At 42.9% G+C, this 23,367-nt stretch overlaps 2 protein-coding genes across 2 annotated transcripts in view; both read right to left on the reverse strand.

Annotated features, from left to right (window-relative positions):
* Positions 1–1,999: 1,999 nt before the first annotated feature.
* Positions 2,000–9,314, reverse strand: serpine3 (serpin peptidase inhibitor, clade E (nexin, plasminogen activator inhibitor type 1), member 3). The gene is made up of 9 exons (XM_040149100.1): positions 9,105–9,314; positions 7,438–7,752; positions 5,476–5,703; positions 4,206–4,448; positions 3,542–3,740; positions 3,348–3,448; positions 3,126–3,212; positions 2,951–3,034; positions 2,000–2,086 (listed from the first exon to the last, which is right to left on the reverse strand). The coding sequence occupies exons 2-9, from the start codon at positions 7,700–7,702 to the stop codon at positions 2,034–2,036; spliced, it is 1,260 nt and encodes a 419-aa protein (XP_040005034.1). The 5' UTR covers positions 7,703–7,752; positions 9,105–9,314; the 3' UTR covers positions 2,000–2,033.
* An 11,944-nt stretch (positions 9,315–21,258) lies between these two features.
* Positions 21,259–23,367, reverse strand: part of LOC120801744 (protein FAM124A) — a 30,313-nt gene continuing 28,204 nt past the window's right edge. The window contains exon 4 of the mRNA XM_040148964.1: positions 21,259–22,345. Coding sequence (XP_040004898.1) covers positions 21,527–22,345 — 819 coding nt within the window. The 3' untranslated portion in view covers positions 21,259–21,526. The remainder of the gene's footprint in view (positions 22,346–23,367) is intronic.

Here is a 23,367-nt window from a genome sequence, read left to right on the forward strand (position 1 = left end):
AGACCCTGCGGAGACGAGACAAGACAGCATCCAGCACTCAAACTATCACCTCTTGACTGGACTCTCTTCATTTAATCAACATTGGTAATGGTCTCGGTGGTTTACACACGGTATAAACTAAAAGCAGTGTTGACCCTGGAAGATGCAAGTGCATTTTTTCAGATATCAAAAAGAGGGAGTGAGGAAGCATTTTATTGCTGCAGGTGAAGTGTTTGCCTATGCAATGAGATTTTTGGCCTGTAGAACATTTGAGCACAGTTGCTTTCCAATCTGTGAACATGTCCTCAGGCGTTTCCCCTCGATTATTCTCCTCCCCTGATCTGATTTGTCTTGTTTTTAAATTGACAAACGAGAGTGAATAATCTCTCGAACGGGGAGGTGGCGTAAACGAGGGAGCGCGGGACACTTCTGGAGAAGGGAACAAGTGGCAGCCTGCACCTGGATGTGATGTTCAGTCATGTTTTCTCTGTGACGATGTTACAGAGCCACAGTGTGTAGGAAAGGTTTCAGGTCGTGTGTGGTTGTGTGCGTGTTTTCAGCCAACTCAGGGTCAAGCGGGATCCAGTGGAGACGCTCGTGAAACACTTTTCTCATCATGCCTTTTCATTCATTCACTTTTGTTTTCATGTTAGGTCGTTTTTTGTCGTTTGGTTTTATGGGAGGATGAAAGTCTGTCTGTCTGAAATTTTACTTTCTACACTCCACTAACTAAAAGCACTCCACTGCTGTGCTCTTGTATGGGTATGAATTTGAATTTGTCAACTTGTGCTTCAATTCAAATCTTGAATTTGTCAACTCGTGGTTTACCTACCAGACTGACAATTAATGTTACTGAGTAGTACCTTAAGAATGAATCATTTCTGTTCCCCGTGGGGAAAAAAAACCGATCCACAGCTTTCATTACGTTTGGAGACGGTGAACTGAAAAAGCCTCTGTCTTTAACAGTGCAGGTTCTCAGAGAGGGTAACACAGTAAAAAGTAAAATCATTGTGAATGATGCAACATCATTGGTTACAAATGTTGAAATACAGGGACAAAAAGCTCAGGAACTGATACTAATGCATCATGGTCAGCAATAACATTGGAGCTACTTTTACCCCCCCATTTTTTTTAAATCTTATTTTAGCCTGAAACAGCTGATATGCAACACAAAATGTTGTCCCCTGGAGTGCTGATAAACCGAGGTCTCGGATGCCAGCTTGTCCCAATGTGCTGGTCGCTGCCAAATAACATAACCCGCCCCCTAGACTCCCTCCCCCCGCCATGAATCTCAAACCAACTTCTTGTCACTTAACCGTGAATGCACTTGTGTAAATTTGAGAATGTTTATTTAATGTAATTTAAAAAGAAAAGTCACCTTTGTTGCAGAAAACCTTTGTTTTTGTTTTTTTCCAACAACCCTCATATTTTTTGGTCAGGCCTGTTCAACTTTCTCAAATATACACAAATAATCTGAATTAAGGTCTAGAGGTCAAGAGTTGATTTCTGATTCAGAGGGCAGCCCTCTTCCGTTCCCTCCCTCCTTGGACAGGGACCAAAATCTGCCATACTTGTCTTTGTTTGTGAAGAGGCCGCTACCAAAAGAGTATTTTGAATACACTGTAAAGATGTAAATAACCCTAGAGTACTATTTAAAGAGAATGTTCAGTGGAAAATGGCCTTTTTGTAAGTATTTCCATGAATAAAGTTTCTATTTTACACTGTGAAGGGCCATGTAAATAAAGTGTTCTGTAAAGATGTGACTCTACGCGTTTTTGTCCGTGTTTGTTGGTCATTTTTGTAAGGAGAGAGGGTTTTTTTTTAAAAATCCGCAATAAGGGAAGAAAGAATCCAAACACCCAAAATGTAAAAACATGTATTAAAATTTTATTTACAGATATGTACAAAAATATTGTCCCTCTTCCTGAAGTGTCCGTGGACCCTCCTGTTGGTCCACAAATAAATACCAGTAGTGAAATAGTGGTCAGGGTATAAGTGTGTGTGTGTGTGTGTGTGTGTTCGTGTGTGTGTGTGTGTGTTCGTGTATGAAACTTTTAGGGTGCTTGGTCAGCTGGGTTCATCACTCGGCCCATGAATAAGACGGATCCTGAAATGGAGAACACACCAAAAATTAGGTACACCGAGTTTAGGGCATCACAGCACTGTTTTAGTACATTTGAATTCCTCGAAGCCACAGTATGTGGGATATGTCTGATTCAACATCCCTTTAATTCTACTGAAGGCATCAGTTTTTTGGTTGTGCAAAAACAAGGCAGTGAGAAATTGCATTCAGGTGGTTCGCTTTACTGTCCCTGTAGCTGTGTGTTTTTTGATCCCACCACTAGAGGTCGCCAAATCAGAAATGTTACAATCCTGCACATAGGGGCTTTAACTGTAAATCATGCACGGTTGATATTGTAGCTGACCACTTGTGAATGTATGCTGTTTTTTGAGAATAGGTTGTTTCTGGGGTTTTTTTTTTTTTTTTCAACCATTTAGAAAGCTGTTGGTTTCAGTTCATTTCTTTTTGGTGTGAAAATCATTAGCAGACTTGCTTGGGTGGTGTAATCCATCAACCACATCAAGTCTGCATAAATTTCTGTCAAACCTAAGAATAAGGCTCGCAGTATACCATGACTTTGTAAATGTGGACTAATATTATGAAAATATCAAAAGCAAAAATGTGTTTGTCCATCTCTAAATACTTACTGGAGACGTACATCTTTAAAACAATAGCTCACAAATACATTTTTTTTTTGCTTTTGGTGTCAAGTGTCTGCAGATTCTATCAAACCTCTGGCTGCCTGTATAGTTCTTTAAAAAAACATCAAACACTACAGCATGATTTGAAAATGGATGTAAACTAGATGCTAAGCCAAAACATGCGGAACACCTGGTATGATCTCTAAGCAGGACTCCGGGCAGCCTGTGCTGTGAACAGTTTGAGGCGTCTACAGTGTCAAATACATACCTGTGTTAATCTGTCGTAGCAGAAATAAGAACGGCCGGTCCGCCTTGAACACAGGGGCACGAGATCGCTTGAGTAGCACCATAGCTGCAAGGTTAAGAAAGTCCCTCTTTTAGCAACTTCACATCATAACCCTTCAATTCTGTTCTCTTTCGTTATTATACAGGACGTCTTTCACCTGTGGCAGCAGCGGCCTTTGTCCCATCTTCTGTGACTTCTATTCTCACTTCGTGGAAGGCATCAGACACATAAAGACCCTCCTCCACTGCAGGAAGAAACAAACTGTCAGCCGCCAACAGAGCTACAGGAACCACTGTTTGACCTGCAACTGAATCTGAAGTAAGCTGACTTCAAGAACCGTGATAAAGGTCAATATTTTTGAATGAATTGATGTACTGACCTGATATTCCAGTGAAATCAGCAGCCGTTGGGTTAAAAGCATCACTGATGCCCATGGCGGGAAGCACTGACCTCAGGTTGAACTTGTTCTGCATTCTGAACCTGTAAATACCAGACAAAAAAAGATTTTGTAAATCATCTCCATCTAGCCCGAGTCATCTAACCCACCATTTCAACCAAATGCATGACCCTCACCTGGGTAGGAAAATGTCCATCTTGGTTCTGCGCAGGCCGGCGTCCCAGGACGCCACCTGGCGAGCGTTGAGCTGGGAGTCGAGGGAGGACAGCGGTGTCTTCCTCTCGCTGGGCAGGATCACCTGCAGGCTGAGAGAGTGGCCCAGGTACGGCAGCTCCAGCACGGTGTAACGCTGGTCTGATGCTGTCCTGAACTGACCTGCCAAGGAGGGCAACAAGTTCAGGTGTGCAACTTATACCAACATGTGAAAAAAACGTTAACAGTTTCCTAATTGAAGCCTTGAAATTGCTCATTTTACATGCTCAATAGTCCAAAACCCAAAGATATTAAATTAACAATGATATGGTGCTGAGGAAAACAACAGATTCTCACACTTGAGAAACTAGAATGCAAGTGGCTCTGTGGATGGCAATTTTTGTCTGTTTGTTTGCCACAACTTTCTTTTGGTTTCGTCCTGAATTTAAGCAAATTCTGCTTTTTTTGTGAAGCTAGAACATAAAACTGACAATGGCATATTAAGGATCCAAAATGTATTCTAACTATGTACTGCACATTCACTTTACAGTATGACTGGTTGATATTTGAACAGTTACAACAAGAGAAACAGCAATTTGTTCTTTTATATTTCGACAGGTGGATGGATGGATGGATGGTGTCTCTTACCAAAGCTGACCTCTGTAGCCTGATACAACATAGGCACCTTGATGGCAGTCCCATCAGAGAGGGTAAAGGGCAGGTTCTGGGTGTTGGTGAAGAGGAACTGCTTCTGCCAGACACCCCTGAAGGCCACTGTGTTGACCAGGGCCATCTGCAGCCGGTGGCCCCACCACAGGGCCTCTGCCTGGGCCTCGCCCGAGCCCGACAGCTCACCGCTGCTGCTTCCTGCCTGCAGGGGCCACTTGTCATCTGGGAGGTAACGAGGGAAGGTCAAAGGTTCAGGTAAAGGGCATGTGGTGTGCAACTCATCTTTTAGAAGTCAGCGGTCTCCACAGTATTGACTCATGGGGTCTGACACAATGGACGGAAGAAAAGCATCTGAAAATATTACTGATACAGGTTTGGGGGAATGGGGGAAGTACGGACTGTAAAATTTCTTTAGGGAAACCTGTAATTGATATCACGACATTGTAGTTGTGGGTATACATTCAAAACACAACTCAGTCCTCAAACATCTCAGGCTCTTGTTCACAACATGATGAACAGGATAAGAAGGCTGGAAAAAATTAATATTTCCTCTACACATAATCATGTTAATTTTAAGGGGGGGGGGGGGGTTTCTGGGTATATTACCCACTGCTAATAGGAGAATGTCTGCGAAGTAATAAGAAACTCTTTGGCTGAACTGGTCACACTCTGAAAACACCCTTAGCAATGGGTTGCAAGTACATGTTGCTTCATGTAAGGGGTCACAAACAAAAACACATTATCTCTCTACAACAACATGCCAGCCATAATAACTCTCATCACACCATCTAAAGTTTTAATGGCTGACATGTTAGGAAACAGTTGCCTATTTATACATCCAGCTAAAACAAGGCGACATTATCGTCCCATGGCTCTGTTTTGATCTTCACCAACTCCTGAGAAAAACATCTGTGAGATATTCCACTTTCTTCCCCAGCTAGTCTCTAACTTTGCCTTTCTGCTGTTTGGTGGTGGGCGGTTAGGGTGCAGTGGGTTTATCAGAGCTTGTTTGTTTGTTGAAAACAGCTGTCTGCTGCTGCTGCTGTTAATGTGCCAGTAAATGTGCCGTAAAACCAAAACAGAGGGCTAAAACAGGCTAAAAAGAGCTAAAGAGCTGATGACAATTCTCTGTGGGTTGACTACAAAAAAATCCTTTCATATTACACGAGCTAATGTCATTCATTTTCAAGATTAAAAAAAAAAAAAGATTAGTGGAGCTCTAGCAGTTTTATAACGCTGTCTCGATTACCGTTGTTGTGGCCCGATCTCTCCGGCTGGCTGCGCGTGTGGTTGGGTTGGCTGAAGTTGGTTCGGACCACGCTGGTGTTGGCCCAAGCCGCTGCATGTTGTTTGAAGTCAGTCAGGAGCTGGACACCATTTTGGATGAATAACGTGCAGGTCTGCTGCAGCCACATCCCCTGGCTGGTGTTGCTCATGTCACCCTGTGAGTGCAACAGGAAGTCTTGTACCTGGGCATCTGGAAGATAGGAAAGCACAGGGTCAGACGTGGCGGTGCGTTACGAGCAGTGGGACGTTTATGAAAAAAGGAAGACTTCAGTTCAAACTCTCTTAGCCGTATCAGAAACTCTGTATGCACAGTAACAGTTTTCCCCTACAGATCTGGAGAAAGAAACACTGTAAACTGTTTATCTCGTTCAACAGCAGTTTCAGTATCTAAAATCCGATCATCAGCACTGTTGCTGAAATTGTCTCGGCAACAATTTAACCGAATTCACACCATATCCCTGCAGGACTGTGCACAAACAAAATGCTCATTTGACCTAATTTGAGCTTTGCTTAAGACACTCTCTCAGTCTGGTTGCTTCTCATTTGATTAACCCCCAAGCATTTGTAGATGGAATGATCCAAACTGAAGTCAAACACAGATTCTCTCATGAGTGCAACATTTGTTAGAGTGCAGTCAGTTGTAGGTTGGTCCCCTTTCAAGCTTGAACATGCTTTATTTGAAATTTCATTTTGTCTGATTTTGAGTTGGGGGTAGATTTGTAATCTTCTTTCTTTTTTCTGTATCCCAGCCTCCTTATAAATTATTTTTTTATCCATATCTATTGTATCTATATATGTCTATATCTTTCTATATATGTATAGTCTCCTTTTTATTTATTATTCTGACTCTACCATACAATGATTAGCTGTGCAGGTCGGGAAATAGAGCCGCCTCGAGTTGTAATGTCTCTCGTGCTTACATATGCATTGTTGCTGTTTCGTCGGTTACTGTTGCTCTTCGTGTAGATGTTTACATCCGCCTCTTCACTTCGATGTTTCTTTGTATATGTATACCATTTATCTTATAATAAACCTAAGAAAAACACTCATTTTCAGAAACAGGTGAGTATTTGCTATAAGCGGTCACTACACGGTGGGATTTCTACCAAAAGGTGGCGTCTTTCCTGTGCAGCAGTGCTAAACTTAATAACAACAGACCCTCAGTCTGTTTTACTTACTTGCAAATACATGACTTCAGAGCGGAAACAATAGTTCGGTCGTCAGAAAAATTAATCGGCAAGTATTTTGATAATCGATTCAGCGAAGCAAAAATGCCAAACATTTGCTTCTTCCAGCTTCTCAAAAATGAGAATTTTTATATCATTGAAAATTGGATATCTTTGAGCTTTGTACTGTTGGTCAGACAAAACAAGTAGCCTAATGTGAAGATGTCGTCTTGAGCTCTGAGAAATTGTGCATGGCATTTTCACTATTTTCTAACAGTTTATAGCCAAAACAAATTTATGAAAATAATAGTTGCAACCCTACATGATTGGGATTTTCTTTTCTGGAACTGGAAATTATGTGTCAATCCATCCTCCTAAACCAGAGCCCAATACCATCCCTGTCCATCCCTAACTGACATGCGAGATCCAGTCATGGAGGCAAACGAAACAGCAGCTGCGACTCGCATTTTGTTTCTAACTAAACACACTGACCTCTCGACCCCGGGGCCGAGCCGCAGGAGTGGTTAATGAGATTAGAATTGGTGTTGGAGGCAGGTATTATGGCTCCAGACACCACTTTGCTCTGTAGGGCCAATAGCAGCAGCAGCACCGCTCCACACCACCTGGTACCAACAGCACTGAGGGCCACCAACAACCCCTCCAACCTCACTCCCAATGCATGAGGAGCGGCTAATGCTAGCTGAATACAAGCTTCCCCCTTCCGTCCCTCTGTATGTAGAAACCGAGACGAATCCTACCGTTCACATTGTATCCCAGCGTTCCCTCCAGCTGAGCCAGCGTGTTGCCCCTGGCGCCGAGCTGCAGCAGCCCCAGGGACAAGGAGACGCTCACCGGAGACACGATCAGGTTGGAGTTGTTCTCTGTCTCGGTGAGCGTCTGGTAGAGGCTGACGGCGAACCTGGTGTGCATCTCTCCCATGCTGTCCTGGAGGCTGCCGTTGCAGTGGCTTCTCTCCACCAACCAGAAGCAAAGGAAGAGCGAAGCCAGGGGCAGGCGACGCATTTCCTTAGAGCGGCAGGAGGGGAAGTGTCCTCGGGGTGGTAACAGGTGGTCTGGAAAAACAAAATCCTGTAAGATCAAAAGAAAGGAAATAAATAATCTAGTTCATTGAGGTCCACCAATGGGCAACTATCGACTTTCAGTGATTTGTATCATGATATGATCGTATTGTGTTTAGTTGTTGAAATCCTTGATTTGCATCCGTCAACAGTTTTTCACTGAAACGCCTCATTGCACTGAACATTGATTTGATTGTACTATATGGGATTTTGCATGCATTTGCCATTTTGGGATACTATGTATCAATAATGGACATATTGATATCAGACATGATACTAAACGTACAGAAGGAAACAGCTGCCTGTTCATCGCAGAATCATTTAAGGACGTTACTGTAGATGAATTGTGCTTGGGTGCAACTTATAAACATTTGCAAACGTGCAACTAAACCATACCTGGCAAAACAAGCGCAGTATAATCAGGGAGGCTGCAAGTATCATCAAGTACTCTTCGGTCGTTAAGGGATATCGAAAATTGAGCCAAAGCCACAGTGCTTGCAGCATTATTAGCCCCTAGGTATATCATACTACTAGTGGTGAAAAGTAACAAAGCACTGTACTTAAGTACTTTACTTGAGTATAGAAATGTTATATGCTACATTAAACTTATACTCTAGCATATCTGAAAGGTAATGCAGTGGAGTACATTCTTGTAACCATGAATGGCTGTGACCACCACTACTTAAAATATTATCTTTGCGGGTAAGATTTTACATAATGTATATAATTACAGATATTTTTCTGCAAAATATATGATTATCTTGTAAAATATGTCAGAGGTAAAACTACCCTGCAGAATATTAAGTAGTTAAAACTAGATATAACTTGACTAACTGCAGCATTAAAAGGATCCTTACACGTTAATGCATTATTAATGATACTCCAATTGGCATTTTTCTGCTTGATTTGTACTTTAACCTTTGATACTTCAATTCTATTTACATCAATTTTTTTTTTTTTTTTTTGGGGGGGGGAAATGCGGGACTTAAACTTTTTTGTACTTTTAATATTCCTAATTTAATTTTTATATTCCTCCTTTCACTTCGGTAAAGGATCCCAGTACCCCTTCCACTACTGCATAAAGGGATGGGAATTGTGAATATATTCCTGGCAGTACAAGGTCACCACACGTCCCCAGTAGGAATGTAACGAAACCATAATAGGCTCATGAATCCCAAAAAGACAAAAGGCCTAATAAGTGTCTTTAGGTCTACCTCCTGACTTGATGGACTATTTCAGGTGAAATGCTGAGAGCAAAGCCCGTTCCACTATTGAGATGACTTTGGTGGATTTATCAGATCTGATGATGACATAATGCACATTCAAAGTTCAGCCGAGGCCCCTACCTGCAGACAGGTGAGGTAGTATCCGTTTCACTCCGCTCGTTCTCTCGGACTGGCACCGACCATCCAGCCTCCGCAGGGGGGAGATGTGTCCTCCGCTGTCCCCGGCCGTCGGTCTCCGTCAGCGGCTTTGTCCTCGTCGCTGAGTCAGCCCCTCTGCTGTCTCTGATCCGGTCCCCCCGGTCGTCTCTCACTGAGGCAGCCTGTAGTCATAAGACCGTGTTTAAAGGGGAACGCTGCGCCGGTCTCCGTCGGCGATGTCCGTACCACTCGTTCGGGATTCCTGCCTCCGCGGGGCTATAAGGAGCCAGGCGGCGGGAGGCATGTCACCGACCAGCAAATCCCAAACCGGGCAGAGGGAAGAGGGAGGAAGGGAAAAAAAAAAAAAAAACACCCCCACACGCGCGCACCGCACGGCTCTCACGCAGGCTTGCGCGGTCTTTGAAATTGTAAGTATCCACTTGTTGGGAACTATTGATAGGCCATAGACACACAGTCCTGTCAGGAAGAGAGGGGAAAAAAAAGGAATTGAAGAATTAGAAATTAGAAAATGATCACGAACATCTCATAATTAGAGTAAAAATTGTGTCTTAACCAGTGCAGACAAATTATGACAGCCCGAAGCATCTGACTTAAGAGCTGACTCCATGGCTGATTTTGGGGGAAATGCGCTGACTCCACTCGCCAAGAGTCACCTGTGATGACCTCCCTCGTTTTCCAAGTTTGGCTGAGCATAAAGACTGGAGACAGAGGGGGGGACCAGCCAGCCTGGTTCTGTCCAGAACTGGCAACCTACCACCTGAGCTCACGAATGAGCACTTTTATCCCCGTGAATTTAATTTTCCAATTAAAAACGATGTGCCATTTTTAAACTTTTGTTGTTGTACAGGTTAAACTAACACGATATATAGCAAAAGTTAATCAGTCGCCTGCAACTATAAATGTTAACAAATCGATAACAAAGGGTTCTACGGTAATCCGTCAAATCTGTAGCTATAAATGTTAGTACGATATTGATAAATGATCCTTGGTCCAGCCCTTATCTAGAAGGTGAGTCCACTGGAGAGGTCTCCCTGGTGAATTAACGAGCTTGCTGAAAAGACAAGGGTGTCATGCTGCAGGAGGATTTTCCACAACCTGGCAACCCAAAAGTTGTCCTTAATTAATTGCATAACTGTCCATCTATAAAGCATTAGTAAGTAATTTATTAACCACTAATAAAGCCAACTACCATGCTTATAATACCTTTTTAAATGGCGATTTATCAGGAAGTGGTACTGAATTTATTTATAAAAACTGGACAGGGCCAGGATAACTGTTTTTCCACGCCTCCAGTCTTTACGCTTAGCTGACTGTAGCTCGCGTACTTGAAGACGGCTGAATATGGTGCTGCCATGCATACAAACTTCATACAAACTTCACAGTGGCCACTTGCGGTACTACAGGTACAAAAATCCTTCTGCGGCCCAAAAAGCATTTTCCCCCAGAGGCCACCGTTATAAAAGAGACGTCTGTAAAACTGTTGTCATGACATCTCAAAGCACAAGCAAGGTCAATTATTACTCCCTCTGTTATGAATTTTAACCCATGCAGGTTTCGTATTCGTAAAACTTTCCCGGAGTCCTAGAAAAAGCTCTTTTTATGTGTGCGGCAAGCAGGAGAAACATTACATGGGCCACACAGAGCAGAAATAAACCTGGAGGCTAGAAAAGTTTTTTTTTTTTGCTCACGTGCCTATCTTCTCCTCTAACCCTCCGCAACACAGAGAAGGGTATTTCCCAAAATGTTGAACTATTCCTTTAGGTAAAAAATAGCAATTCGTAATTATGTCCCATTCACACCGATGGTTCAGAACATCCTAACTATGCTTTATCAGGGAATTGGGCCTGTCCGACTTTCATTTGAGATCCAGCAGTGATAGAAATATTTCACGGTGCAAAGCCGCACGGCCTGGATTTCCAACTGCAGCTGGGCCCACGTCCCTTCATATTGACTGTGTGTCAACTAGTTTGTGGTGATTTTATTTATTTACAAATGAGTTCGGCAGCGTGCGCCTCTACAGCGCGATATCAACTCAAATCAATGTGGCTGTAAGTCACATCCTTCATTATTACCTGGCTCGTTCACGTGTCTTATAGACAGGGCCGTTTCAGAATAAATATATAATAATCAGTGCATAATTCCTAAATAACTTCCTAAATTACCACAAGGTAATTTGGGCAAGTGAGGTCCCACAAACAACTTTTTGTCCCAGGGCCCCCTAGGGGATTAATATTGCCATGGAAATAGAACTCAGCATGTTGAGTAAATGCAAAATGTATTGCACAGAAACACACAAATATATTAGAAGAAAAAATATGTACCATAGTCTCTTTGTAACTTATAATGATATTTTTTTATTTCTTTTTTTGTTTTTTCGTATGGACTGCATTTTCTTATAGGGCTATAAAGCCCTTTTAAGATGTGGTAAAGAACTGTTCTATTCAAAGTTTACATACACACACAAACACACACACTCACACGCACAGACAGACCAAGATATCCGTTGTGTTATACAAGTTATTTGGGCTTTTGTTGTGTTGATCAAAAGACATTTCTGCTCTGAGCCTCTGAGCGTCACGCTGCTGCGTCAGCGTTTCTAATTGGTTTCACTCTGTGGAATGTGGACTCACTCATCATGGACATGTTGCTGCTCCAGCATGTGGTGAATAACAGCATCTCAGTCGTCAGGAAACGTTTTATAAGTTCCACAGACATGGGCTACAGCTTAACAATGGCATTTACGCACAATGGTATGTTTTTAGAGAGAAAAACAGAGAAGATAATATAGAACAATGCACAAAATATAAAATCAAAATGAAAATATAATCAAAGTCAAATAAAGCTAAAAAATAAATTAGGCTCTATTTTTCTTATATATATATATATATATATATATATATATATATATATATATATATATATAAACAGTCAAAGAAACTGAAAAGTTAAAGGATCACCAAAGTTATTACAATTCATCCTGAGGGGGGATCAATGTTTTTAGCAAAATTCTTGACAATACATCCATTAGTTATTGAGACATTTCCCTCAAAACCACAAATGCCAACCTCATGCTGGTACCAGAGGAAAAGTCGGGAGATGACCAAAGTCAGTAGGATACATCATCTGGGGACCAGGAATTTTGTGCCAATTCATTTGATAGATGTCAAGATATTTTTACAGACTGAGTGAAAACTCTGACCTGCTGGTGGCGCCAGAGGAAAAATCAAAGAAACGCTAAAGTCGTCAGGATTCATCCTCTGTGGGGCCACGAATACCCGTACAGAATTTCATGGTAAAGCATCCTGTAATTGTCCAGACCTGCCAACTGACAGACTGACGTGACCTCCCCTATGGCTCCTGCAGTAGCTTGGCTAAAAATGTAAAATACCGCAGCAAACAAGTATTTTGCTACTTATTAGGCCTTTTCATCTAATGGTCTCAGCTGTATATAAACACAGCTTTGACAGGAAAATGTTCAAATAATGTGTCGCTTAAATTATCAGCATTCTGAGAGATTTTCATCGCAATTTGCCATTTGCTTATAAAGGCTTGAGACTTGTCTTGGACCCAAAACACTTACTGGCAATCCATCCAAGTGGTGGACTGACAGACAGAATGCTGTCGCCATCGCCGCTATCACGGCTAAAAACAAAAAGAATTCCAACCATTTACCGAAACCCAGAAAAACAGTAGAAAGAGAAAGACACAAAACATGCACTTCAGAGGCACAACCAGAGCAATCAATACTCAATCCGGTCATCAGCCTATTCCCCCGGGGTTTTTTCAGATGGGATTCTTGTAATAATACAGGTGGCAAACAACCTCGGAGTGAAAGCGGCAGCAGCAATGAAAATCTTCAATTTTCCCTCTTACCATAGAAAATAAAAATGCAAGATGTGTCTCTAATCCGAAGACAAGAATTAGGTCTTTGAATGTCATTACATTTTAAAGCAATTACACAGATAAAGCTTTACTGAGTTTGCCTCAAGATCCATCATTTTCAGATCTTAACAGTCCTTTAAATTAGAGATTTCGCAGCGAGAGGGAGCAGAGTAAATTAAGGAACTTTTGTCTGATTAGCTTCTTACTTTAGGGGAAAGGCCTAACTGGTTATAAGTAAAAATCGTTACATATATTAACCCTGCAACACACTGCATGCATACTTACGTATCCTACCGACATTCCTACTTTAACATGCACTTATTGCAGCACAACATGCACTCATCTGAACGATTATGAAGACAAAAAAACATGAGGAATTGGCCATCGTGAATGATAGCATGCCCTGTGTTTCACCTAGAATCAATCTGCTGTGGAGTAATCTCCCCTCAACTGTCCCTCTTAATTGGGGACATGACAGTCAGCAAAATAAATTGTGGGCATTTTTTCCCATGAGGGAGAGAACATGATTGGTAGCTATCAGGTATTTGGCTGCTTTGTCTAACGGGGGATTCCGGCCATTACTGGACTTGACTAATTAGTGGAGCCATGGCTTGGCTTCATTAAATGTAATCGCCACATTCTTTAAAACCCAACACTCCGACTCTGGACGCAGGAATTCGGAATTTTAAGGACTTTGACAGAGGAGATGAGATGTCACGGTAACTGACCAAAGACAATTGCTTGAAAAGATGCCACCACAAACAGCAGCTTTCATCTTGGTGGTTGTGAGGCCTAAGGAGGAACATTATGTTAGAGGTTCTTATTTGTGAAGTAGCAATAATGATTTGTGCTCTGTGTTTCTGATCCCTGGCCCAACTACAGAGCAAGCTGCCGCTGCTCTGAGGGGTCAGGACGGAGGGTTGAGTAGTGCTCAGGAGGCCTCGGCCTGACAGGAGCTGCATACTAAAGATAATAATTCTCCACTTATCTGCGCAGGTAATTAATTATGTGTACTTGGCACTATTTCATTACAGCATGCTAATATTAACAACACAGTCACCCTCACTGCCCTTTGAGCTGCCAGTTTACCCCACAGTGTTGGTCAGCTGCCACATGGTTGCAGCCAGGCCAAGCTGAAGTAGTGACCTGGCATGCAAACCAGTTTGTACCAGGCTACAGCCAATGCTGTTCTACTACAGGACAGAGCTGTTCTGCCCTTTAGGGGTCCAAGTCAAGTCTCAAAGTCTTTATAATGTCGCAACAAATCGCGACGAAAATCTTTCAGAATGCTGACAATTTAAGCGACACAGCGTTTGAACATTTTCCTGTCAAAGCTGTGTTTATATACAGCTGAGACCATTCAATGAAAAGTAGCGAAATACCTGTTTGTGTGGTCTTACACATCTTTAGCCACGCTACTGCCGCAGCTCCAGGTGAGGTAATGTGAGTTGGCAGGTCCACCCGTTTGGTGCAGACCGAAATATCCGGACAATTACAGGATGCTGTGCCAAAAAAGTTTCGTACGGATATTCACGGTCCGCAGAGGATGAATCCTGACGACTTTACTGATTCTCTGACTTTTCCTCTGGCGCCACCAGCAGGTCAGGGCCCACACTTAGTTTGAAAAATGTCTTAAATGCTACCAGATGAAGTGTCGCAAAATTCATGGTCCCCAGATGATGTATCCTACTGACCTTGGTGATATCCTGACTTTTCCTCTGGTACCAGCATGAGGTTGGCATTTGTGGTTTTGAGTGAAATGTCTCGACAACTGCAGTAATGGATGTATTGTCACGAATTTGTCAAAATTTATGGTCCCCAGCCACCAGGAGCAATTTGCAGTTCAGTGTCTGCTAAATGAACAAATTTCCATTTTCTCAAATAGCCATTTTTGCCTCTAATAATGTTTCCCTAATATTACCAGAAGTTATGGGAGGTTACAAAAGCTTACATTCTGCATTATTTTTTGAATGTTCTTAAAACTCAGGCTTCAACTAACAGATAGTTTTGTTTTTGAACGAACTGATTAATCATTTAGTCTCTAAAAGGTGACAAAATTATAATTATGATTTTACATAGCCTACATGTCTTTGATTCGCTTTTATTTGTCCAAACCGGCAGATTAAAAAAAAAACACAAAACAAATCTGATTTACTTTGATAAATGACTTAAACAGTTGTTGATCAATTTTCTGTGGATCAGACTTAAAACATACTGAGACAAAAGTCTTTAAGTGATCCGGCACATCATTCTTAAAATGCGTTGCCACCGTTTTTGCAGGAACATTATGCAATCTCTGGTCTAGACACCATCCTTAACGTAACATTGGCGGGATGTTCCTTCTGGAGTCTGTGTTCCAGATAACGTCCTCAGTATGTTCTCAGAGTGTTACACCTTTGTTAACAAGTATTTCACATTGCAGGCGTGTTTTTGAAATGATTAACAACCTCAGAGCTTTGTATGAACACCACGAATCAAATGTTTCACTCGTTACGATTTCAGAAACTTTTATGGAACATGTCAGAAATGTGCATAACAATGATACTAATGCCTAACATGTGCACATGCATGTCACTCTGTGTTTCCAGCGGCTTATTATTATTACTCCATGAGAATTTCTACTTCCACGACCAAGTATGTTCATTGATGAGTGTCTGTGTGACTCTGCGACGCCTCCGCCTTTCTCCACACGGCAGCAACTTAATCCCTAACTGGCGGAGACTGTCCCCAGGCTCTCCATTCAGACCTCTCACCCCAGTCCCCTCTCCAACCCGTGACCTTTGACCTCGCTGGGAAAAATGATGATGAATGGAAAGGGAGGAGTGAGGAGTTCACAGCGGAGAATAATCACGAATTGTACCACAAACTCACGCTCTGTGGTTTCGTTTGTTGTGTTTTAAGTTTGACCCAATCCGAGAGAAAAGTAACCGATAAAGGAACTGTCATGTAATAGAAAATAGGAAGAACGACAGCAGCAGCAACAAATGGAGAATAACAATAACAACAGAAGGAGAACGAGAACAACAGAGGAAGAAGGACTACGACAATAAAAAAAGAACAAGCAGCTGTCAACAAGAACAAGAGATTATGATAAAGATGAACAAGACCAGCAAAAAAAGCAGTAAAAGTAAAAAGAAGAAGAAAAGAAAAGGAATAAGACAAATAACAACAAGAGAACAAAAAAAGCAAACTACTACCAAAGTTGAAAATGTTGCAGCTGCAAAGCGCACACAGTTTGGCAGCAGCCTGTATGAGTGAACGCTGTATAAATGGATGGTGGTTTAGTAGTAGAGTTGAGTCCCGAGCAGAGATGCACTGAGCACAGCTCGCCGCGACTGACTGACTCATTCTGCTTCACCTCCAGTGCCCTACTTCCCTTCAGGCTCCTGGGCCTTTGGGCCGTTCAGGCGGGGAGGGATTAGAGGGGATGCTGGTGTGCGGGGCCGGGCCAGGCTGCAACAACGCCGGTGTCGCCAGAGCGATCTGCCAGGTACGCCACGGCGGATTAGAGCCACTAGTGCTGGCACTGGGAGAGGGGCGACGTGAGGGGACGCGTCCCACGTAGGCGTCCCTTCCCAGGAACATGAGCATGGCTCTGGAGAACCATGGGAAAAATGTTGGTGGTTGTTATTTTGAGCCCAGGAGGATGAAGGGGAGTGACGACACAGCAGATGATGAAGGCATTTAAAAACAGGGGGAGAAATACATGTTTGGGAAATATCTTAAACGTTCTCTACTGTAGCAAAGGTCTAAGATCATGCTGGTTTTTCTGTTAAACAGTTTGAGTTGTAGTAACCTTTTCAACTTGTTTCTGTTGCACTATAGCACCATCTGCTGCCATTTGGAACTGAAGTGACAAGCTGTCCTCTGTATTCAAGGTACAGTTTAGGTCAATGAGGATTAACAATCATCCAAGTCAAAGGGGGTCTGTAGCATTAGTTGACTCAGGTCTCAAAGAGTATTTGTCATTTCAACCATTAAAAGACAGCAGGAAGTCCCACTTACTAACTTCTTCACTTATCAGATAATCTGCATACAATGGCAAAATTTACAAATGAAATTCTCCGTGACATTTTTAGGACGTTGCTGCTCACACATGTGCCCTGTTTTTCCCAGGTGATGCCGTGCATAGCCGTGGCGTAGACAATGAGGCACCACACGATCATGAAACGGCATCATGTAATTAAGAGGAGCTGTGTTTCAGCTGCTCTGAAAACAGCTCCGCACAAAGTAGTTTTAGAGGCAAGAGTGGTTGCTCCTTATCAGTTGTATTCTTGTTTCCAGTTAGTCAGCAATTATGCCAATTATGCTGTCCTATCCAACACACACATGGCCTCATGGGTAAGCCCTTACAAGTGACTTAACAGTTAATTAAATTACAAAATTAGACACACAAAAAGTTATAATTATGGTCATGATTGTTAAAAAAAAAAAAAAGGTTTACTTATCAGGTAATTTACAGGGATTACTATATTAGTAAACGCACACATCAGTAACTTGAAACATTGTTTTGGTTCATCAGTTCAAAACAAATTATTATTTTTTTTGTAATTTGATAGATTTACTGATAAGGTTCCTTGGACACGCTCTAAGTGGGGATGCTTGCAGCCTCCTCAGATGTGCTGTCAACGATTAAACAGGACTTTATTGTTGAAATCTCAGCTTCCTCTTTTATCGATACCATGCTTGGATGTGTGACAACATGACTGGTCATATTCTGTCTTTATTACTTTGTGGGTTTCTGTGCAATATGCCTACTTTTATTTTTTATGTTTTATTATCACCACTGTCAAATTTTGTTATCCATCTGACTGTATTTTCCTCATGTGGAAGGCCTTCATGTGGTGGTTCGACACTATATCCGCATGTGTGCATCCATGTAAGACACAGTGGTCCTGGAACTTGTGTCAAAATGTCCGCCGGGCCTCTGTTGCTCTTTTTGCATGGTACTATGACCACTTGGATTGAAAGGAGCGGGACCTTTCAGCCATGTTTTTCTCTTACTTTTAGCTAACCATTTAATTTTTTCTGCCGGATTGCTCACTAGTTTTTCCTGCACTCTCAGTTGCAATAATTGGGGCTGTGGTGTTACAGTTGACACAGGTTGGTTTCTTATGCAGCTGGCTAATAGTAGCTGGTAGTTTATCGGTTACTGTGACAGTAAGTAAAGATCAGCCCTCACATCAATTTTTAATCCTGCCGTATGTGTGTGTTGATTTTCCTCCTAAATATATCTGTGGATATTTCTTAACTGGGCTAACCCCAATATCTTCCCACGTACTGTACCCCCTGGTGCTGTAGCTGCAGAAGTACCCCCCGAGGTACAAGTACACTTGGTTGGGAATTACTACTGTGAGTGGTAATTGCACCTACACTGGCCTCATTGTGCCAAACGTGTCCAATTACCCACAGATGTATATATATATATATATATCTGTGGGAAATAATAATAATAAAAGAAAACTGTGGTTTGCGGGCATAGTAGCTGCGTAAACACTTAAGATGGCATGAGGTGATTATTATGACTGCTGGAGCCTCAGTAATAATAAGCGCTAAATAACTTTAAAGCACACAGTTTGAGATCTAGCCCGCCTCCATGCACAGATTGTAAAATAAGGGTATACATTTAATTTAGACTGTTGTATAAAATGTGTAAAACTCTGTCAAGGCTCTCAGGGTCCCAACTTGCAGGCTGATTTGTTTCCCAGACCTCCTCACGTGTAACCTCTGCACCGTGGAAGCCCAACATTATACCACTCTCCGTGTTGATTGGTCGACGATGACATCAGCCCCGCGGGGGGCTGCAGGGAGACTTCGCCATGACAACCGGTGGCCACTGTTATTGGATTTCCCTCGGGACAGTTCGGAGACCACACAGACAGACCCACACCTGTTTAAGCGCTCAAACTGTGGAGAGAGGCAGGTTTCGCAGGCTGAGCTGAAACAAGGGGTGGTTGACGATTTCCCCGGACACAGCAGAGCCTGACCGACCTCAGTGAAACTGTACCAACGAGCCCTGAAATACCTTGGGATGGATCGTCTGCATTTATTCATTCAGGGATTAGTTCGAAGTCAAGATACAGCTCTGTGGCGATAATGGAGTCACTGGATTTGGTAATCCTATGTTCAAGTCAAGTCCTTAAGCCTCATAGTTTAACACAAGAGGGCAGCATTGTACTGCCTTAAAAGACTTTAAAGTATCTGGTGGACAAAATCTCCTCAGTCCTGTCCAGTCTCCAGTCAATAACAGTTTAATCTTATGACACAGATTTCTACTTTAGTTTTTAAAAAAATGTTAGTATGACTACATGACCAGTTATATTCTGTGCCTGTTGTATTTTTATTTGCAAGAATAATTCAGTTTAATGAATTCATTTAAATTATTTTAGTTTCTTCTTCTAATCATGAATATGATTTTTTCTCATCTGATTGTATTTTTGAACTTCTATCTAAAACCGTTTCGGTCAGCATTTGTTGTTTTTAAATGTGCCTGATGAATATATTGACTTGACTTCATCGGGTGTTCTACGAGCACAAAATGTGGTGAACATGCATCACTACCCACCAAACTATATAACTTAAAAGCCCCTTAAACTTTTTATGTTCACGTTAAGGTGAAACGGGCATGGAGTAAGTCATTTTAAGGGGTAAAATAACTTGAATATAATCATTAGTAGAAAGTGAGCCCCTCCTCAGGTTCCCCTTATTTCTTAATATTTCTTAATAATCATTTATTAATGACGGTGTTCTATCACCTAAGCTATAATTAAGCGTCTTGTCTCTTAAACTTGCCGAGTAAAGGGCCCTTGAGGCATAAATAACAATGAGCACAATTGTAGGATCCTGTGTTGAAACTGAATGGAGGTGTGAGCGTGTGTAGATTCAAGTTTAGGGTATTTATTTTAAGGTGTTTTAAAGGTTTAATGATTCCCAAAGAAATAATTTCTTGTCAGTGTCAAACTGGGCAAAGGCTAGTACCTTGGCCTGACTTTCAGTATCTTCTTCGATCCTCTGTTGCTGCTGATGTGAGATTTTTTTTATTAAAATGTAATTCGGACACGTTCGCTCAGAGTGACAAACCAACTGAAAATTATCAACCGTGCAGCTCTATGCAGGCTTTAGCTCATTGCCTTGGTTTTACAGCACATTAACTGTACGGGTTCATTCACAGTGCTCTCGTCAACCTCATTTCCAGCTGCAGGCAGCTGTTTTCGGTGAGAGGGCTCTGATGAACCCACTGTACAAGACCTGCCCTGCACCACACAGTGCACAGACAAAGTAAGATACTAGCTAGTGAGGAAAGTGGAACATTAGGTGGCCAAAGAGTCCGATATTTTTCTCAGGATTTGGAGGAGACCACAATAAAGCTAAAAGGAGAGTGGATGTTCGACCTACATTCATCAGGTGGAAACAAACACCGACTCCAAGTGAATGATAATGTGGCTCTGTGTCTGCTAGATGAAAGTATGCAACTGTTGCAGGGCAGTTTGTCTGCCAGCGGCTCCCAAATGGCCAACAAAACAACTCCAAGCCGTGAGATGGCAACAACATGGTTTTGGCGGAGGCTCTCCCTGTTCCACACTTGTGCCCTTAGCTGGCGCACAATGTACAACAGTTCTTTAGACAAAGATAATCCAAGAACTGCAAAACCTTGCTACAAGTCGAACTTCAAGTTCGCCGCGCTCCAGTTCACCTGCATCAGGTTAGTGTTTGTCGCCTAAAGCACAAACTCAAGCCATCCATTTACCCCGGTTCCGGCTGGCTAGTTTAGATTCCTAATGTATGGAGTGTTTTGTTGCCAGTCAGGCACCACACTGAGGTGTCAGCAGTCTGATGGTATCAGCTCTCAGAGCCTTCAGTTTCTTTTATCAATACACTTTGTTCTGATATCTGGACCTGTTTAGCCTCATGAATTCTGCATGAAATATGAAATTGCCAGTCAGTCTTTGTTGTCATTGTCACTAAATCGAACGCTCTGGCCTCCCAACCTCTAACCTGCTTTCACTAGCATATCCAGAGGTACCAGAGACTCTCCACACTGTGTTTATATTGTCCTGTGGGTAAAGTTTATAATATACTCACATTCATGCTCAAACCAAAACTACTGGTTTGATTAAACACCTAAAAGTAAATTAAATTAGAGAATCAAGGTTTTTCAGTTCCCTTAGAGTAGTGGTGTGTAGCACACTTGAAAGGGGAATCATTTTATTGAATAGTGTATCTGTACACCTTTATGCGATTTGTCCTTTAAATGTGTAACTTCATTTACTTACATGACCTGACATTTTAGAAGCTTAAATCTACATGCGAAAAAAAAAAGCAACATTAACAAATACGTGAGAACATTAAATACAGTTGTTGCTGTGCTCCAGGTTATGCTGCCGCTGGCCCGTAGTTTTACTATCAAACACCAGTGGGCGGAGTAGAGCTGTTTCGACTGTCTCAGTACTGAAGTCTGTCATTGCTGGTGAGAGTGAGTCCTCTAGGCTTACACCAGTCGATCAAATGTAGAATTCTTGGTCTTCTTGTTCCTCTGCATGGTCTGCCTCTTTGACTGGTGCACCAACAATGCTGCAACTGTCAGACTGGTTTATCGACACATCGCTCAGGGACAGAGCAGCGCTTGTGGTCACACTGGTGCTTCGGGGACATGACCCCAACAAGGTGGAGGGAGCGCCGTTGGCGGAGAAGCAGTTTGGAGTCCGGCCCAGTGTGGCTGCCTTGTAGGCGTTCTCTGGGATGCCAGGAGACAGGGAGGGCCTGATGTCTTCGGGCGGCGCCGATAATGGCCGACAAGTCTGTGGCAGGCTGGATTTGATGTACGCAGACACCACTGTAAGGTCAACACTGCTGCCTGGATTTACTTTGTTTCCTGTGTCCACGTCTGTCTCCTCTGCCCCAATCAGAGCGTCCACATTGAGCCGGAAGGGCGGGATGAGGGAGGAGTTCATGTTAAGCGAGTGGGTCCTGTGATGGGGGCTGGGAGAAGGCCCAGGAGAGGAGCAGGTGGAGCTGGCTGAGCCAAGGTTGGGTAGAGAGAAAAGGGAGCCGGACCGTTGGCCCCTCCACTGGGTCCTCCAGCTGTCCGGATGCTGCCGGTCAGGCCACTGCTCCTGCTCATCCGGATACTCACAGGCCAGAGGGAGGGAGCTGTTGGAGGTCTGGTGGACTATGGGCTTGGATGTCACTCGATGATGATACCGACGGTTCCTGTATGAGGTGCCGCTGCGGGTGAAGGTGGATGGAGCCGAATCTGATTCAGTGACAGTGGAGGATATGTGGCAGGGATCTTGTCTGTGTTTGAAGTGTGCACTCTGGACCTGGGCAGGAAAGAAAACGAAACCAATGAGGATATGTACTGGAGAATGTCTATTCAACTTTACTGATATGCCACAGTCTAATGTGCAGTTTTAATCAGACCAGTCTTACATGCATGCAACTACATGCACAAAACAAAAACACAGCAATATATTTTTTAACATACAAATACAATACACAAATAATCTGCCTAGACAGTCCATCAATATTGATCATGAAGATCATCCCCCTGGTCCTTTTAAAAAAAAAACTACATCAGTCACCTCTGCCAGAGAAATGGACAGGGGGTAAATCTTAGTTCCCTTAACTGCAACATTGTTTGAGTCTTTTCCTTGCGTCTTAGTCCCACCCACTGAAGATGCTAGGAGAAATGCAAGGTAAAGATGTGAGGAGACAGGAAACGAAAATGAACTGTCCTCGCCTCTGAATCGTCATCTCAGGCGACATCTGCTTCTGATAAAGTCAGCACAGGCGTGTATGTAAACGTCATGGGATTCAGCTGAATGCCTTCTGCAAAGCACGGTCTCATGTATCCTCGCTCATGGCTCCCTAGAGATCCCTCCTCACTACTAAGAGCAGAAATAAGAGCGTTGGGACGCCCTTCAAGATGGAGTACTGGAAAAATTTCAAGGTCAAGCAAGGAGTGACCGAATGAGGGAATTGAGATGTACTCAGGGTTTCCCGAGCCTTCCCACACAGAGGGGTTGTCATTTGGGTTCAGGAGTTCTTCAAAGCTTTCCTTCCAACATACGACGACATCCCCTGCCAATCACTGGCTTCCCCTCCTGAATCGTTTGACAATTTGCCTGAACCTCTTTGTGGCCGTTTCTCCTTCTCCACGGCCTTCCAGAGCTGCGGACTTTCTGGGCTTCGAGCACCTGCTGCTTCAGAAGCCCCACGGGCCGAGCAGGACTGAAAAGGCGTCTTTTTCAGCCTGACAGCCTCCTTCACTGCTGGCGTCCACCAGCAGATTCTTTGGTTACTACCATGACAGGCAACGACAACCTTCTGGCTTCAACTCCGG

Source organism: Xiphias gladius, chromosome 16 (genome assembly GCF_016859285.1).
Source record: "Xiphias gladius isolate SHS-SW01 ecotype Sanya breed wild chromosome 16, ASM1685928v1, whole genome shotgun sequence".
In the NCBI taxonomy this organism is placed as follows: Eukaryota; Metazoa; Chordata; class Actinopteri; order Istiophoriformes; family Xiphiidae; genus Xiphias; species Xiphias gladius.

Excerpts from the sequence above, each read along its gene's own strand:
- serpine3 (XM_040149100.1), bottom strand. The coding sequence starts at position 7,702 with ATGCGTCGCCTGCCCCTGGCTTCGCTCTTCCTTTGCTTCTGGTTGGTG. Across the intron at positions 3,741-4,205 it reads GGCTACAGAGGTCAGCTTTG|GTCAGTTCAGGACAGCATCA; the intron begins GTAAGAGACACC and ends CCTCCTTGGCAG. Across the intron at positions 3,213-3,347 it reads TGATTTCACTGGAATATCAG|TGGAGGAGGGTCTTTATGTG; the intron begins GTCAGTACATCA and ends TTCTTCCTGCAG.